The sequence below is a fragment of the Perognathus longimembris genome, chromosome 8 (assembly GCF_023159225.1).
Source record: "Perognathus longimembris pacificus isolate PPM17 chromosome 8, ASM2315922v1, whole genome shotgun sequence".
Taxonomy (NCBI): Eukaryota; Metazoa; Chordata; class Mammalia; order Rodentia; family Heteromyidae; genus Perognathus; species Perognathus longimembris.
The window spans coordinates 6,113,862-6,132,756 of NC_063168.1; the positions used below are offsets into that span (position 1 = coordinate 6,113,862).

Genomic DNA, 18,895 nt, shown 5'->3' on the forward strand with positions numbered 1-18,895 from the left:
TGCATTCCCATTCTGTTCCCCTTAGCTGTCGTGATCTCAATCCCGTGCGTGGTGAACCCCTTCTGGAGGCTCTCCAGGGACTGTCCACAGTGTGTGGACACAAACACCGAGGGTCCAGGCTTCTGCTTCCTGAGGAACTGGGATCACGGGGTAGAGAACCAATGAATTCCAAGCTCCTTCTATGGGCTCCCGGTGTGACCCTTGCACACTTCATTGTCCACATCATCGAGCCTAGGCCCGGAGCCTTGCAGTGAGTCACTCGAGTGGCCAGGCACACCCTGTCGCCAGACTTGTACTCATCCTTCTGGGTGTCAGCACAAAGGGGCCCATTCTGCTCTGGGGGCAGCCATGCGTCTGGAACGCTGGGCTCCCCGCTCTGTGCTCGGCACAGACACAGGGAGAGTGATGATGTTGGAAAGCGTCGCTCTAACTTCCATAAACATGTTAAGCCAGTTGAATTATAGGAAGATATTTTTGACTAATAGGACAGTTTCATGTAGCTCACCTTGGGAATGGATGATGGAAGTTACACAAGAGAATTTAAAGAACAAAACAACACCAATGTTCATTGAGCAGATTTAATTTCCCTGAGATCATTTATTCCACAGACAGTATGAGTACCATTCATTAGGCTAGCAGTTCTCAAACTTTATGGCACCAGCAATCAGCTATTCATCTTAGTTAAATGGTCCTTAGCAGGCGTGTGCAGGCCAGGGCTTAAGTGTCTGCACATTTAACCAGCTCCTCGGCGACGGTGAAGCTGCTATTCCTGGACCACCACACCATGTGGACAGCAAGTCCTTAGTCACGTAATAAGAAATGCAAGAAAATATTTACCAAAAAACAAAAATAAATAAACCGTGTAAACAAAATACTAAAATCACTAGTGCATTATATCCAAAGTGCTTCCTGAGTCTATGTGCTGAGATCTTTGGTTTTTCGATACTTTTATGTGTCTTATTAATAGTAAATCCTCAGGTTTACAAGATTCATGTAACTTAAAAAAATAAAGTGCCATGATTTAAAAAAATATAAGAACAGTTCTTTAAGAACTTTTCACAAAAATCACCAATTTCTAAGAGGGAAGGGAAGAGCATCTCTGAAGAAACTTTTCTGAACTTTGACTCCAGTGCACAAACCCTTGATTATTTACCATCGTAGGCAGGCGAATCTCCCTGCCATTCAGTGTTCCTTACGGACAGATCATTTCACATTTTTCCAGTATCTTCGGAAGCACTTCACAGTGAGTGCCAGTTCCCAAGTGAAGTTCGTAATGAAGATGTAGTTACCTTTCTTGCCACCAGACAGGAAAAAGGATGACCTCTCAAAACGTATATATAAACTCGGTTGGCTCTCCAACATGTGAGTCACACCTCCAGCCTGGCTTTTTGCTGGTTGTTTTGAGAATAGAGGTTTTCAGACTTTTCTCTTTAGGCTGGCTTCAAGCCACGAGCCTGCAGCGACCAGCCTCCCAAGTAGCTAGGATTATAGGTGTGAGTGGCCGCTCACCTGATAAAACATACCTTCCATTGTTACAAATATCTGAGTTGAACCTATACTCAAAACTTGGGAAATACTTCTTTTGATTTATAAATAATAAATAATACAAGTTATGAAAAATTACTACACAAAGAACAACATTTATGATTCTGTGTGGGGGGCAGAAAATAGGCATGATCTTCTAGTGGACCAAACAAGAGGATTAAAGGGAATGTAAGGAAAAGGGAGGACCTTAAGTAAGGTTTTATTAGCAAGCTAAGTACTTGTGTTGTTCATGGCTTTCCCATTTCTTGACTCCCTGTGAGCCTGTGTAGCCATTCTGCTGGGCTTCTCCCTTGGATCATATTAGACAGTTTAGAGAAGGCCTAAGAAGACACACACCGCAAAGTACCCCCTCACTGGCCCCAGCGATAAAATGAAAATGAAAAAGGATCAAATAACATTTAAAGATAAGCCCTGTAGAATCGAGCTCTTCTGCAATGGCTTCTCACCTGGCTCTTGTTCTGCCAGAAAATATTTAACTTAAAAACATTCCCGAACTTTGCATCAGCAGAGTTTATGAGCACTAGAACCATGGACAGCCAGACTGCTGGCTCCTGGGAGCAGTGCCACGCCCTAACTGCAGAGGGCGTCGTTTGCAAGAAGATATAGGGATCAGGCCCAAAAAGGAACCCGAGAACCAAGAAAGAGTAACAAATTGTGACTGCAAACATGACTTTAGCAATCACATGCAGCTAGCAATGAACAAATTAGCCAGCCTCTGACTTTTACTTTCATCAAAGTTACTAGGTCTTGAAGTCTCTACTTCTAAGTCTCACTGGAGCTTAAAAGGCCAGTTCTTCCGACAGTGGTTCCCTGGCAGGGAGGGGATGGTAAGGTCAGTGTCGGATTTTTTTCCCACCCTGAGAAAGCACCAGGCTCGTTCTAATAGCTGAGCTTCCTCAGTCTCCAGGATCCCTTATTGCTCCGGTTCTGGGCTGAGCTGGTAACCCAAGCTCTGGGTGATCAGCACACGATTACACGCTATGCTACATTCTAGTTAAATAACAGCTCATTTCTTCCCTCCTTCGACATGGCATGGTCTGTCATTGCACCATTTAGCTCCTGTTTAAATGGCAGCTTTCTTCCCGCAACGTCAGCCTGGGTGGCCTGGGAAGGAGGAAGGGCCTTGTCGGGAAATGATGAATGTGGTCCCTGTTGGTAAAGCTGCTTGGATCCCGACTTTCCTATGGGTCCCGGTCACTTCTGATGGTCCCACGGGCATAGCCGCACAGCAGAGGGCTGGGCACACCCTCCTGGCCGTGTTTACACACATTCTTCCGGAAGTCTTCTTCTAGGTATGGCCTTTTGTCATTGGCCCTGACTGGCACTCCTCCAACTCTGCTTCTTTCTGCTGTCCTAGTCATGCTTTAACTTACCACTCCTGTCACCACTACGGTGAGGTTTGTAGAGTGACATTAAGAAAATGGCCACCAAGGCTAAGGCAGCCCCAAGGATGGGGGGCCCACAGGGGCTGACAACCTGGGCCACTCCCGAGAGAAGAGGAGCAACGATTCTGGCTACGGCTGTCACGGACTGCCCCAAGCCGATGACAGTGCCGCTGGCCCGGCTCCCACCCATGCTCAACTGCAGGTCCGTGACGCAAGTCCTGCCGACGGCCGTGGAGAAAGACAGGAGCGTGGAGGAGAAGACCACCACGGCCATGGTGCGGGCCGTGGAGTAGAGCAGCAACAGCACGCAGGTGAGAGTGCTAGAGTGCAGCAGCACCCGGTGTGAGCGGTGCTCGTAGAGACGCAGGATGGGCCCCAGGGTGAAACCAGCCAGGGCCCCCAGGACGCTGCTGTAACTGATGAGGTATCCTGTGGTCTTGGGCTGCACCCCAAAGCGATCTTGCAGGGCCAAGACATAGTTACTATAGTACAGCATGACGGCCACACCCATGAGCAAGCGCACGAGAAACACGTGCCACATGTCAGAGCCCAGCAGACTCCTCATATCCTGCAAGATGGATGCGATTGGAAGCCAGGGCTGTTGAACAGGCTGTTCATTCTTGGTGGCCACTGGGATAGTGGCTGTTCCCTGTAGGATCTTTCCCAACAGTGTGTGTTTCTTACTCAGTCTCTGGCCATTCATGGAACTGTTGAGCTTTGTTTCACTCCAAGGTAACAGCCAAACAAGACCTGTTAAGATGGTGCAAGAACCAAGAACGGTCAAAACGGGCCAGATGCTGAGAATTCCTAGGGGGTCAACAGTTATGTGTAGAGGCTACTAATCTGTATTTCTGCACATTTACCAGTCTATGCTTTCTTTTCATTTCAGTTTTTCCACCATTTCCATAGGTCTTCTGTGACCTAAGAAGTCTAACAATGGATGTTTTAGTTACCTTCATTAAAAACACCCAAAGTATATACGAAATAACCACTTTCTCTTCAGCTCAAATCCTGCGATGCCACCACTTCATTATGAAACTCTGATAAATTTCTACTTAAATTCTTCATAAGCTTTCTAAATCGCTGCTGATCCATCATGTTCCCAACCACCCATCCATCACCTTCCACCTGTGGATCTACCATCTATCCAAACATCTACCACCTACCTGAACACTGACCAACCATCCACCCATCCATCCATCCCCTATCCATCATCCATGTATCTAGCCATGTGTCCATTCAACAGCCATCTGTCCATCCACCTATCACTATTCATCCATCCATCCATTTCATCCAATATTTGCAGAGTTCTTCCTAAGAGCCAAGTTCTGTAGTAAACTCTAGGAATACATTAACAAAGACAAAAGTCTTGTCCTACACAAGTCCTGTCCCAAAAGAAACTGAATGTAAAAGGAAGTTTAGGCAAGTAAATAGGCAGTGGATTAGAGTGGAATGGCCATGCTGAAGGAGGCATGAGCTGCTACGTGCAGCCTTGGCTTGGGTGTAGACAGGGACCTCGCCAGCAATGAACAGTAATTAGCACTTGCTTGGACTCTCCCTTCGTCACGACGGCAGAGGGCACTGTTCTCACAGATCATGACTCCTAGCTTCAATGAAGCAGGTGTGACCACCACCCAGATGAATCTCACCCCTACTTGGCCCTCGTGACGGAAATGCTCCTGCCTCTGCTGTATTTGTTCCATGCCATGGTGATTCAGTTTTGTTTCATATTATTTTCAGAAAGCTCATTTGAATATGTGGTTTCTCCAAGTTTTATATAAAAGTGCCGGCCACAAACAAGTTTATGACAGAAAACCAACCCAAACAGAACACAGAAGTAAATGTTTTATCCATTCATATCTTCAAAAGGGCCTTTGGATACTTCACAGAATCCAAGGAGGAGGTTGAGGAGGTTGTGGTGCACGCTTGAAATCCTAGCTCCTAAGGACGCTGAGCTCTGAAAATCTCAGTTCCAAGCCACCCCAGGCAAAAAAAAAGTCCCTGTGAGACTCTTATCTCCAAGGAATCATTCAACCCCTGAAGTGACATTGTGGCTCCCAGTGCTTGAGCAAAGGAGTTCAGGGACAGTGCCCAAGCTCTGAGTTCAAGCTCCACAACTGACAAAAACCGAAATGGGAAAGAATTGTTGCTGACGGGATAAAAGTCAATAGTAGTAGATGATGACAGTCACTACCAACTAGTACCCTCCTGTGAGTGCGCATGTGCGTGGCAATCAGGCAAACTACTCGGATTAAAAGCTCTTCCTGTTCTGTGTTGCCATTGTTATTGGTCTTTGGGGTTGTTTGTTTTGCTTTGTTTTTGTAGTGCTGGGACTAGAACTTAGGACCCTGTGACTTCTAGGCACTCTATTACCGAGCTATACACTCAGCTCTCTTCCGGTTCTCATGACAGGGCTCTGAATTACTTTGTCACCCCATATTATGCATATGAAAACAGAGGCAACTTTGCTAAGGCTCATCATAAAATGAGCAAGGTAAGAACTGGACCTGAGTCTGTTAGACCCTCAAGTTTGCATTCTTAACCAGAAGATCAGAACATATGAGAGAAAAAAAAAATGCTGTGGAAAGGCTTTCTCAGGCAAAGAGGCAGATCAGAGCAAAGATAGGAGAGCCGACAGAGAGAGGACCGAGGAAATCAGCTGTTGTCACTGGGGAGGAGAACACGGTGAACTGGAAAGAGCAAACAGCTCTGCATTCCATTGGCTGCATAGGGTGGCAGCCTCTGAGCTGTCGGAGGGCCAGCCCTGAACAGCTGAGGCCGGCCCGCACCTAGATTTCTGAAGGAGAAAAAGGAAATCCCTATTACGTTCAGTCACTGTAGTGGGGAACACCTACAGCTATTCAGAATAGATTCCTGAGAGACCATATCCATTCACAGGCTTGAGTTAGGACAAATATTAAGCAGCACTAACACAGCAAATCCAAATGACTGTAGAATTCCACAGTAACTGTCTGCTTATACGCTCGCTTTCACCTTTGAGTGACGTCACCTTTATGTGTCATCCTTTATAGGTGAAGATACTGGCTACATCCACCAATCCTGTGTGTGAAGTCATTTTATCTAGAATTTACTCCCATGCAACAGGCGTATTATTTTGATTGAGGTTACGGGTTCAGATACTGGAAGAAAATTATAATGAGATCCAATGAAAACAGAGATTAAACTCATACATTTTACTTCCTGAATCTGATATCCTAAGCCAACATTGGAATTCACTGTTCAACATCATGTCCTCAGTGTGAAGAGTCCAACTTACGGTGAAGTAGAATTAAGTAGATTAAGTACACAGGAAACTGAGCAGTATGGTTTTCCCTGTTTACAAAGTTATTTATCCAACGACTCGCCATGCCTGGTCCTCTGGGCAAAGAGGAAGAAATGGGCTTTGACTACCAGGCCTGAATCCAAGAAGCCCACAGCCCAAAAGGTATTCTTTCATTCACTGAGTAGTATGGACTTCCTGCTAAGGGTGTGGCCTATGCTGCGCAGATCAGGCAAAATCAGATATGAGCATGCAAACAAAGTAATAATAACATTTCAGAAGTACTATATAAACCAAGGGAAGTATTTTAGGCTGAATGATGGGAGAAAGCATAGGAAGCAAATATTGGCGAAGTGAATGATGGGAAAGTGAGTGAGCCGATGCAGGCAGAGGAAGGGGCCGGTATAATGCCATCTGTGAAAGCCAGCCTGGCACACGTGAGGCGGACCAGTAAGGCACTTGGTAGAGGGGAGAGTGGGCGGAGCCTCCCATCCCACTCTGGCGGTGTGAGGTGTGCTCTTGGCCAGGGTGGGAGGCCACTGCAGGGTCTGTGGCAGGGGTAGGATAGCCTTGCTTTGTTGTTCCAGTTCTATAATGGTATTAACATTTTCAATCAATACCTTAATAACCAAAGCAGCCGTTTTCATTTAAATTATAACTAAGAGAATAGGCATCATGTTGAAGAACAGATTGGACCCTTACTTTATACTATACACAAAAACTGATTCAAAATAGATTAAACGCAAACACAAACCCTAAAACCGTAAAATTTCTAGAAGAAAAAAGGAAGAAAGAAATTTGAAACTATGAAACTATGAAATCACAATGATTTCGTAGATAGGTCATTCAAAACACAGACAACGAAAGCATAAACAGATTTAGGAAGTCACACCAATTTTTTGTTTTTGTTGGTGGCGGTCATGGGGCTTGAACTCTGAGCCAGGGCGCTGTCCCTGAGCTCCTCAGCTCAAGGTTAGTGCTCTACCACTTGAGCCACAGCGTCACTTTCAGTTTTCTGGTGGTTAATTGAAGATAAGTCTCATGGATTTTCCTACCTATGATCCTGAGATCTCAGTCTCCTGAGTAGCCGGGATGACAGGTGTGAGCCACCAGCACCTGGTGTCCTACCAAATTTAAAAGCTACCGCATAGTCAAGGAAATCATCACCGAAGTGAAAAGGCAGTGAATGAATGGAAGTAATTTGTAAATCCAATATCTGATAGTTAATATCAAACTATGCAGACACTCCTACACACCAATAACCAAAAGCAAACCAAAAAACCCAACAAAATAAAGCAAACACAATCATGTACAAAAGACGGGAGTAGACATTTCTCCAGACAGTGGTCAACAGGTGCACTCAACCTCACTAAGGATCAGGAAAATGCAAGTCAAAACCACAAAATAACATGTTACCTCATCCTTGTTAAGAAGGTTCTTATTTTAAGACAAACATGTAAGTGATAGTGAGGATGGAGAAGGAAGAGAGACCTGGCACAGAGCTGCAGGAAATAACTGGTTCAGCAACTTCAGAGAACACCAGTGTGAATGAGTGTGTGTGTGTGTGTGTGTGTGTGTGTGTGCGTGCACGTGCCCAAGCGCGCATGCACACATGTGCCAGTCGTGGAACTTGAATGCTGTCTGTTAGCTTTTTGGCTCAAGTTTGGCACTCTACCACTTGAGCGGCAGCTTCGCTTATGGCTGTCGGGTCGGTGGTTATATGGAGAGAAGAATTTTACAGACTTTCCTGTCCAGGCTGGCTTCCGATCGAGACCTTCAGATATCAACCTCCTGAGTAGCGAGGGATATAAGTCCCCCCCACCCCCAAGCTGGCTGACTTTCACTTTTGATCAATGAATCTGTCTCATTGTAGGTAAATCAGTCATGCTTAAATGTCAACTTACCAGCATTGAGAAGGAAGACTGAGAAACAGGTGAAGGCTGTGAGGTAGAACCCACCGTCTAATTCGGTGAGATATCCACCAACCACGGGGCCCAAGATGAAGCCCATGCTAGAAGCTGTATTGAACCGGCCCAGCACAAGCGCACGCTCTTTCTGTGCAACCAGATCAGAAAGGAGAGCCCTGGAGATGGAGAGTGTGTGTTTAAAAATCCCTGCAAGGGAACAAGAAACATAATCTGTGAATTTTCCACAGCAACAGGACCTCCCTGGAGATACTCTCTGTCCTAAATGGAGCTCTGGCCCCCATTTGCTTTGAACTGGTAGACTGCAGAACCCACCCCACCATAACTGGGCTCCTGGGCCAGTGTCACAGCCCTGCTAGGTCACCCTGTGTCTATTAGCATGCCCCCAGTCCTGCAGCCTGCCTGCCTCTTGTCAAGATACTCTAGTACCACCAGTCCTCTCTGTTACTCAACTGCAATCACGATAGCTTTTCCATAGATAGGAGTTGTTATTCTTTATCTGCTCAATTGATGAACAAATATTATTGCATGTCTACTGTACATCTAATATCGACAGTGACGTTAGGGTAGAGCAACACACTAAAGGTCAAGAAAGCAAAAATAAAAACCAACCAAAGGCAGCTATGCCTGCCTTCACACAGCCTTAGTTTTGGGAAAAATACAGAGTGTATATTAGGAGGTGATCCATACTATGGGGAGAAACAGAACAGGTAAGAGCGCCGGCATGGGCAGAATCACTCGACCCATACCAACTGTCTTCCAGTCAAAAGAGGCTTACGGATTTGTTGAACAAACGGCCTGAGAGCCACGGCATGCTTCTGAAGCACTCCTGCTCCTGGGGAATGTATTCGACTCCCCAACACCCAGGCGCCCACCCAGGTGGGGGACACACACGTTCACGTGAATGGTGATGGACTCTGGAAACAGGCTGCTTGTGATTCTGATCAACAGAGCAAGAACGTAACCCAGGCTGCCAGTGGGCATCACTCTGACCTGGCCTGAGCCACACTGGCTGCTGCACACATGCTGACAGACTACAGCGCTCTGCACATGTTCTGACACATTACTCCCGGGTCTGTTCACTGCTCTGTGTCACAACTCGTGTGCACTTCCCAGCCAGCCAAACTCTTCTGGGAGCAAATCCTTTTAGAATTTGGGAGAATCCCAAATTCCTCTTCCTAGAAAGGGCCAGGCTGGAAGACGATTCGCCAGAGGTCTTGCAGGAACAGTGTGATTTCCTCTGACATATCTCGGTGGGATTCACCTTACACATATTGGGAAAGAGAACCGTGGAAAGAGTCGCTTGTGAACAGCCTGGGTAGGAATTCTCGTCATCTAACAGGTGGTCAGAGCAGAACCATCGTAGGCACATTCAAAGTCAAGGACTAAGTTCAGGACAGAGGATCAGAATGCTCTGGTGGGCACAGCGTTTGATGTGGCTGTCTTTATACTTCTATAGGTAAGGTCTCGTCAGAACACACACACACACACACACACACACACACACACACACACGGCTCAGAACTTACCTACAGGGACTCTAGCCAAGGCAAGCAGGAACACATTGGTAGAGACTCCAAGAAGGAGATACCCCAAGGCACTGAACAAAATGCACACCAGCAAGGAAACTCGTCTTCCAACGACATCACTCCAGCAGCCCTGGAGAAAACAAGAAACGGAAACCCGCAATGACCATCACAAGTGCCCAACGCAGCAGGAGCCGGTGGAAAACAGCAGGGAGGCTGGTGTTAAGACCCTGAAATGCTTGGATGTTGCACCCAACTGCCGGAGAAGTTGCTTTCTCTGGTGATCCCACAAGGTGAGTGGGAAAGTCACACCGTCATCTCCGTCCCCAAACAAAACCTGGTGATCTGCAGCTAAGAACTAGATGGAAAGACCCAACATCTAGATGAGTTATAAAGCCCCAGGTTTGTCTTTATTACCATTTTATACAATAGAAGTCGGAAACTATGTTTGTTGTTTGGGAATTAGGAAAACCAAAATGAAGAATTTTAAAAAGCACCTCATGGTCCCAAATTTCCATTCTGTGTATTTTAAGAGAACAGTCATTTACTCCTATATTTTAAAACCTGCTTTTTCTTACCAGAGTAGAGGAGGAGGTAACAAACAGTAATAAGAAATGTATCCAATGCCTAAAGTATGAAACTGTAACCTCTCTGTACATCACTTTGACAATAAATAAGAAAAAAAAAAAGTACCCTCACGTCCAACTTTTTGTGAATGTCCTTGAAAAGTCCCTAAAATAAAGTGGGAGCATTGGAATTGTTAGCTCAAAAGACAGGCGTATTTCTTCATTTACATGCACTGGGAATCACGTTCTGGGCTCAGGGCCAAGCTGTCCGAGTTCAATTCTGAACTCCTGTTATCCAATACATGAACAAAACCTAAAACATCGTCATTTACCTCTCGAAGCTTCAGTTTGTCAACCTATAAAATGGGAATTCTACCTGCCTCAGATTAGACTTCCCCTCAATAGTTGAGGCATGAGGGTCAAACACAGACGTCAGTACACACCTTAGGGTACCCTACATGACGCTTTTAAAAGACCTATTCCTACCCTGACACTGGTCTTTATGAGGATTAAGTGAGCCCTCAAAACAGGGCCTGGCCACAAGGAGCACTTCACCAGTGCTAATCACTTCATGAAAACACATACTCTGAAAAAATTAACCAACGCTGACAAAACTTGTAATAGTTAAAACACATATTTAGAAAAATGTCATCTAGAAAGGGAACTTCAATTAAGTATTTTTCTATCTGAAGAATTTCTAAGGGAATTTGTCATTAAACTCCAGCGCTACAAGATATACGAAACGTGTTGTAAACAAAACCTAGAACAAGGAACAAGAGTAGAGTCAGAGTTGGCAATAAAAAGTCACGTTTGTCAAATGCTAACCATGTACCAGGTATGCTGAAAAAGTTCTAGGGTCACACACACCTAGCTTTTATTTCAAGGAATCCAGCGTCCAGCGGGAGGTTAGAAAACCCTTCATGAGCAACATGCATTCTGGCCTATACGCTGTAACACACACAACCACCCCTCTGGATGTGAGTTTCAAATAAAAGAGAAAAGGTCTTTGTTGAGACCTAGTCCACATCATTTTCACAAGCATAGGAAATATACATCCTGCTAGTCAGTGTAGTTCTCTTTAGTTCATCTGCACTTTAGTCATCCTTTTTTTTTTTCCAGACATAGGAGGGTGCTGAGGATTGAACCCAAGATCTCATGTGCACACTCTACCACCAAGTCACACCCTCAACACTTCGTATAGCAATAAAGCAATGGCAGATGACTTTTAGGAAGAAGAAAAAAGCAACAGCAACATCGAATCAGGGTCTGGATGCGGAGATTAGGTGATTTAGTCAAATTACTTAAACTCCAAGAGTCAGAAGTTCCTCCTATGTAAGGAAGAAAATTCAAAAGTTTCAATGAGAATTGGGATTGTTATGCAAATGTAATATCTTAAAGACTTGGAAAAAGATTAAGGAGTAGCCATATGTTCATTTAAGAGCTCACTGTGGAGAATCAGTTCATATTCTTTTAAGAAAAGTAGAGGGCTGGGGTTATGGCCTAGTGGCTAGAGTGCTTGCCTCGTATTCATGAGACCCTGGGTTCAATTCCCCAACACCACATATACAGAAAATGGCCAGAAGTGGTGCTGTGGCTCAAGTGGCAGAGTCCTAGCCTTGAGCAAAAAGAAGCCAGGGACAGTGCTCAGGCCCTGAGTCCAAGCCCCAGGACTGGCCAAAAAAAAAAAAAAAAGAAGAGAAGTAGAGGATGGAGAACGGTGGAGTGGGTGAGTTGGATCAAACTATGTACTATACATTTATAAAAATGTCACAATAAAATTTCCTGTACAATTAATACATGTTAATTAAAACACGTTCATTGGAGAATCTGGATTTCTTTTAAAAAAACATATTTTACAAGGTAGCAATTCCAAGAAAATGCAGGTGTGGCATATGTATACTGTATTCACTGAATGTGAAGCTGCCAAGGAAATCAGGGAGCCCAGCGCCTGTTATGAATCTGTGACAGTAAGTGGACACTCTTACTGAGCTGCCCTGACTGCTGGACACTGGGGTCCCCAGACCAGAGTGGTCACAGCCGACAGTGAAAGGAAAAGAGAAGAAGAGCAGTTGAAGGTCTCTCAGCTTCAAATTATCAAGTGGACAGAAGGAGAGAGTGACCAGGTCCTTGGGCGTAGCTACTCCCTGCTACATACAGATATCCAACCATCCACCCCAATGGCTCTGTGTATTCACATAGGTCTGATAAATAATAAAGTATTTAGTTCAAGCTGCAGAACTCCACACAGAATCCTAGAAATGTAAATGGATAAAACCATCGCCAATTCAGTGACACAAATAATAAAACCAGTAGTATCTTTTGTCTTCCCCCTCCAGTACAAATGAAGAACCTATCATAATTCAAAACTTCTCCATGGGCTGGTGGCTCATGCCCATAATCCTAGTTAGAGGATCATGGTTGGAAGACAGGAAAGTCCATAAGAGTCTTATTTCCAATTAAACAGTACAAAGCCAGAAGTACAGGTGAGGCTCAAGTGGTAGAGTACCAGCCTTGAGCAGAAAAACTAAGTGCCAGCTGAAGGCCCTGGGTTCAATTTCCAGTACGTGCTCTTGTGCATGCATGCGCGTGCGTGCACACACACACAAATTGTTCTCATCCAAGAGCTCTCTGTGACTCAGTGTGCTGCACTCAGAACAAGACAATGAACAAAAATAGACAGAGGATAGGAAGATCCCACTCAATCTAACAATACTATTCCTAATTATTGACATTTTTTTTGTGATCCTTACAGCCTCAATTTTATTAGAGCCACAGTGGATGATTTCAGTAAGTATACAATTACATTCTTTGCAGATAGAGGTAACTTACCATAAGTGTGCTAGAAAAGAGTTGTAAAATGCCATAGGAGGAACCTGCCCAAGAAAACAAAAAAGTCATTGTCAGTCAAAGCAACTAAAACTGCGATAAAAATAAAAATAAGTATTGGAACAATACGTTAGAAATTCTAAGAGAATCATAGGGAAGAGGCATTTTCAGAAAAAGATATGCAAAAAGATATGCAAAGATATTTGCATATAAATCCAATCCGCACGGCAAAGTTCAGCATAAGTTTCTGTTCTCAGGAGAACAAATCACTTCAGCTTCTGTAACCCAAGAGTTCCCCTGTGATGGTCCCATGGCTGATCCCTTGGTAGCAGGGATTTTCACATGGTCACACCAAGACTTGGGAAGTAACCAGCTCTGTGAAAAGTCAGGGCTCTGGCCCTCGATTCCTTCCTTCCTTCCTTCCTTCCTTCCTTCCTTCCTTCCTTCCTTCCTTCCTTCCTTCCTTCCTTTCCTTCCTTCCTTCCTTCCTTCCTTCCTTCCTTCCTTCCTTCCTTCCTTCCTTCCTTCCTTCCTTCCCTCCCTCCTTCCTTCCTTCCACCTTCCTTCCTTCACTTAAATTTAAGTTTTCATGTTTATTTTCAGCAACTGATAAATAATTATGATACTTTTATATTTTCATTTACTAAGTATTCCTTTCTTTTAAATATTTCCTAGATCATCTAAGAATTACTTTCAAGCCCTTTGGTCATATAATAATATCTCCTTTTCTCTGGGGTAAAAATAAAGTCATTATTTTGCTTTCAAAAAAACAATTGGTATGCTTCTATGTGGTACAGTAGGTACATTTTGCAAGAGAAGTACTAATTATGACACAAAATAGGACTTCACAAAGGTTATGCACACACACACACACACACACACACACACACACAACAACCCAAAACATTCACTTGTCCAGCTTGCACATGATTAAGGGCTGTTTGTCTTAGGATATCTCATTAGTTAATCATGCAACTAAATCCCAACCCCTGCCACCTTCATAAGTCACCATGTTTGGATGGAATTTTTATAACGCAGGCTCCCTGCGTATGTGTGGGGGTGGAAGCTTGCAATGAATACACCAAGGCTCGCCTCAAGCCCTTCTCCCAGGTGGGACTTTTGTAGACTGTCTCTTTATCTTTCCCATTAGGTTACAGGTTCCTCCTGTAGGCGGGAGATTACAGCCATCCTTTAGTGTACACAACTGCTCCATGGAGAATCTCCTTAAGTAGCAGCTGCACCACTGACAGCGGGATATGGAGAGAACTCCCACATTGCAATGCTTTCCTGAGTACAGGTAGTCCAAGTAAAGAAGAACTACATTCTGCTCCAGGGTTGTAATGTTCAATATTCTAGAAATTCGTTTGGTCTCATTTCTCACTTCGCTTTGGGAACTTGACTGAAGAGAGAGTCGTGCGGGGCACTCAGCTGAGGTGACGGAAAGCTCAGTGCTCTGTATTGGGCAGCATTAACCACTCACCTATTATTCCCGCCACGATGGGACTTGCACCCAGGGACTTGGCATGAAGGTTCAGTAAGGGAATCACCATGCTGACACCAAACAAGTCCTAAGATCAAACAAACAATTGTCTGTGTGAGGAACTGCAGAATTTCTTCAAGTGGTGAGGCTAAAATTATAAAAACAATCGCAAACACGTCTGAGAAAACAAGTAATCATAACTGTATTTCCGAGTATGTCATACTCAGCAGGCTGAAGTCTTCTGAGGGAATCTGGATAGTACACCCTGTAACTGTTGCCACAGAAAAATGTTTGGATTGCCCTGACCCAGGATAAATTTTACCTTTACATTTATAGGAGATGGACAATGTTGTCTCAGGCCTGAAATCCTAGCTACTCTCGGACTGAGAGCTGAGGATCGTGGCTCAAAGCCAGCGTGGGCAGAAAAGTCTGTGAGAATCTTATCTCCAATTAATCAGCAAAACTCCACAAGTGGACATGGAGCAAGGGGTAGAGCTCCAGGCCTGGATGAAAAAGCCTAGTCCAAGTGACCAAGAGTCGGTGAAAGTCCCTGAGTTCAAGCCACTGTACACAGTGTAAACTAAACACACACACACACACACACACACACACAGAGCACACACACGAGAGAGAGAGAGAGAGAGAGAGAGAGAGAGAGAGAGAGAGAGAGAGAGAGTAAATAATCCATACCAGTTATGTGAATGATGAAATAGCAAGTAGGGAGAGATTTCATATTCTTTGGTGAGATGGCATTTAGGTGAAGAAGGTACAAATTGATTTGGTGTTACGTGCCTGAACCTGTAGCTTATAGTTTCACAAGACAACACAGAGAAGAAAGCCTTAGGAACAGGAGGGAGAGAAGCTTGCGGAGGACAAAGCTGAGGTTGTGCAGCTGAGTAACAGAAAAGGTACAGACTGTAAGGTCAGGCAGTTCTCAACTCCAGCTCTGTCACTTACTAAATATGTACCGAGAAAGTCACCTAACGTTACCAAGTCCTGAGTGCTGTCGTGTGGAAAGACACCTGCCTACAATGGCATTTAGTGATATAAAGGCTGAGAAAGTCCGACACACCATAGAAATTCAAACATGCCATCCCTTTCCTTGAGTTCTTAGGTATACACAAATCCTTTTGCTTGGCATTCTGAATATTACTATTTATTCATTTTTCCTGTAGGTTTCATATTCATTCTTACTTCATACGGTTATTTGTTGAAACTGTTTTAGGAGAAGAAAAACATATTGTATACATACAATTTTGTTTATTTGGCCTGTGAACTTGGCTGAATTGAAAGAAAGAGCATATTCAAAAACATTGTTGTTGTTTTTGTGCCACTACTGGGGTTTGAACTCGGGGCCTGAGTGCTGTCCCTGAGTTTTTTCTGCTCAAGGACGGTGCTTTACTACTTGAGCCACAGTTACACATCCAGCTTTATGGTGGTCAGAGATGAGTCTCATGGACTTTCATGCCTGGACTTCCACGCTTTGAACTATGATCCTGGTATCTCAGCCTCCCGAGTAGCTAAGATTACAGGCACAAGCCACTCGTGCCTGGCTTCACAAGTTTTCGTTAGTCCCAGAGCTTATTCTTTTGCTCTCCCTGCTATCCTGGTAGCTGTGTATCCACACATGAACTTGTACCTCCGTTTACCTGGTCACTTCTTTCAACAGCTATATGTCTAATTTCTAGAACTATTGTTTATTATTTCATGATTTAAATGACTTAAAACATATTTAAGGTTCTGGGACAATGGCTTTGGGCTTGACTACCAGCTCTGGTTTGTCAGTCTCCTGGGGTTTATCCCCTAAAAACCTAGCAAGCCTTCTGGTTTTTCCAGAAAAGGACACTCAACTGTATTAAAAAATTAAAATCCCAATAGCACATGTTATTTAATGTTCAAATAGTTATTCTAAATGAAGCATGAAATATGTGTCAATAGGGTGAGATCTAAGGAAGGTAAAATATGAAAATATATTCACCAGCCATAGCTGATGATTGGTTTTACTTTAATATTTTGTGAGTCTGAAAAAATACTATCTTCTTCCAGAGCGGATGGCCAGGCTGCTATTTGCTGTCAGGAAGTTCTGTTCTAAATTGTCTTCTCTTTTGCTATAATAGGCAATTCCTTTATCTTTCTGAATGCATAGCTTCTTTAAAACCACCATCTCTTAGAACACATTTTATGTGCAACTGGCTATGGTCTTGAAATCATTCATAAGGAAGTCCATTAAGACGGAACACAAACCTTTGAATAAATACCAGTATTTCCCAGTGAAACTGATGAATATATTTTGGGGCCTTTTTCAGGGTAGGAACCCTGCTGTGTTTGGTTTGTGGGCTCAGTAAAAAAATGAAGTATCACCTGCTGAAAGCTAGTGTAACCAAACAGAAATCTAAACAGCTATCTAGAGAGAAGAAGAGGTTGAAAACACAGATCTTGGACCCTCTTTGCACGCTAACCAAGTGGACCTAATATGTCACCATAGCTGACCCTAATTGAAACAACTTAAAACCTGCAAAATACAGATGAAAAGTAAAGCCGAGACATTTGACAAATGACTTTTATAGTCTTGTTTTCTTCCTCTCCCACTAAGAAGCCATTTTCCCAAGAGTCTTAGGGGATCTTTACACATCTAAATATATCGAAAAGAATACATAAGTTGTGCATAATATTCCTTAGATGTTATCTAACAAGGAGATATTATTAGATCCTTCATAATTGCATACAATTACATCCATCTTAAAGGTCTTAAAAATATTTTTCATGAAAAAAAAATTCCCTCACAGGGCTCAGTGGCTCACACCTGCAATCTTCGCTACTAAGTAGCCTGAGATCTGGGGATGGCAGTTCAAAGTCTGACTAGAAGTGAGACTCCATCCCTAATTGGCCACCAAAAGACTGGAAGTGGAGCTGTGAGTCAAGTGGTAGCCTTGAGCACAGAAGCTCAGAGACAGAGCCCAGGCCCTGGGTTTAAGCCCCAGGACTATCACACACACACACACACACACACACACACACACACAATCATACACACACAATCATACCTACTTTGGGAAGATAATACGTTCCCCCCTGAAGATATTAAACAATTCTCTTGAATACACTGTCAAAATTATTAAACTGTACATCAGGCTTGCTATCTTAAGCTTGCTATGTGGCCAATATTCAAAAACACATATAAAGCTGCCGATACTCAAATCTGTATGGGCAGGCTGAGCATAACGAATAATCTGGGCACTGTCCTATGTTGTTTTCACAAATGAAAACAGCTATGGCTGGTCTAGATGACAGCCTAAGTTCTTTTCATCTGACAGAGCTAGGTAAGGTTGGAAAGGCTGATCGACGATCAGAATCTGCTGGAAGCAGGCAGAATCTACTCTCAGAAAGTGGTTGGCAGATCAACACATCTCCAGGTCTGAACGACCCAACCACACTCATTTGCTTTGAATTCTGGGTGCTTCCACTGCAAAGTGGAAGAGAACTCCCGATTCGGAGGAGTCTGAAGGAATGTCGGGCTCTCCAGTCAGAAGCAATGAGAGGTGGGGCTGGGGGGAGAGGGCGGGAAGGAGGACCGGGGTGCAGAATGGGGTCTGTGAAGTTAGGTAGACACAAAGATGTCTTTAAGAAGTTGCCCTCCCTCGATGGGACCTGGGTCTAGGAATGGACATTTGGTGACATGCACCTGCCCCAGTGCCGAGCACCTGAAGGCCCCGGGGCCTGCCCCGTGGGTGCCGCACCTGCCCCAGCGCCGGGCACCTGAAGGCCCCACGGTGGCGGGGGGGGGGGGGGGGGGGGGAAGCTGGCCCAGGAGCCACACCCGCTGGGTCACGGAGGAGAGGTGGGGCAGGAGGCGGCTCCGGGGGCAGGGACCGGGCACACGGCGGGGGGGGGGGGCGCCCCCAGTACTGGCTGAGCCTGGCAAATCCCCCCGGCGCTACCCGGAGCCTCAGCCCTCCGCGGAGCCAGCGCCCGCCCCCCCCACCGCCGCCAGCCCCGGCAGCCGCGCTCACCAAGAAGCCCACCGCGTAGACGCGGAACAGGAAGCCGCGCGCTCGAGCCTCCCGGAGCCCCGGCTCCCGCATCGCCGCTCCAGTACCGGGCTCCGGCCGCGGCTTGGGGGTCTCGGAGGCCATCCGAGGGGACAAGCTGGGGGACCCGCGACCCTCCGGCTCCATAGCCGCGCGACGCCGCTGCGGCCCCCCGAGACCGCCACACACACTGGCCACGCCCCCCCGACGTGCCAGCCACGCCCCCGACGCGCCAGCCACGCCTCCCGTGCGCCAGCCACGCCCCGGCGCCCTAGCCACGCCTCCCGCGCGCCAGCCACGCCCCGGCGCCCTAGCCACGCCTCCCGCGCGCGTC

At 45.3% G+C, this 18,895-nt stretch overlaps 1 protein-coding gene across 2 annotated transcripts; it reads right to left on the minus strand.

The window, feature by feature from the left end:
• Window positions 1-1,438: 1,438 nt before the first annotated feature.
• Mfsd9 (major facilitator superfamily domain containing 9) lies at window positions 1,439-18,680 on the minus strand. 2 transcript variants are annotated; one of them, XM_048352468.1, is made up of 6 exons: window positions 18,544-18,680; window positions 14,534-14,621; window positions 13,057-13,100; window positions 9,665-9,794; window positions 8,115-8,324; window positions 1,439-3,680 (listed from the first exon to the last, which is right to left on the minus strand). In XM_048352468.1, exons 1-6 carry the CDS (start codon window positions 18,664-18,666, stop codon window positions 2,899-2,901), a joined length of 1,377 nt encoding a protein of 458 aa, XP_048208425.1. In that variant the 5' UTR covers window positions 18,667-18,680; the 3' UTR covers window positions 1,439-2,898. The 2 variants fall into 2 exon arrangements, with proteins under 2 accessions (XP_048208425.1, XP_048208426.1); XM_048352469.1 differs by lacking the exon at window positions 8,115-8,324.
• Window positions 18,681-18,895: the final 215 nt, after the last annotated feature.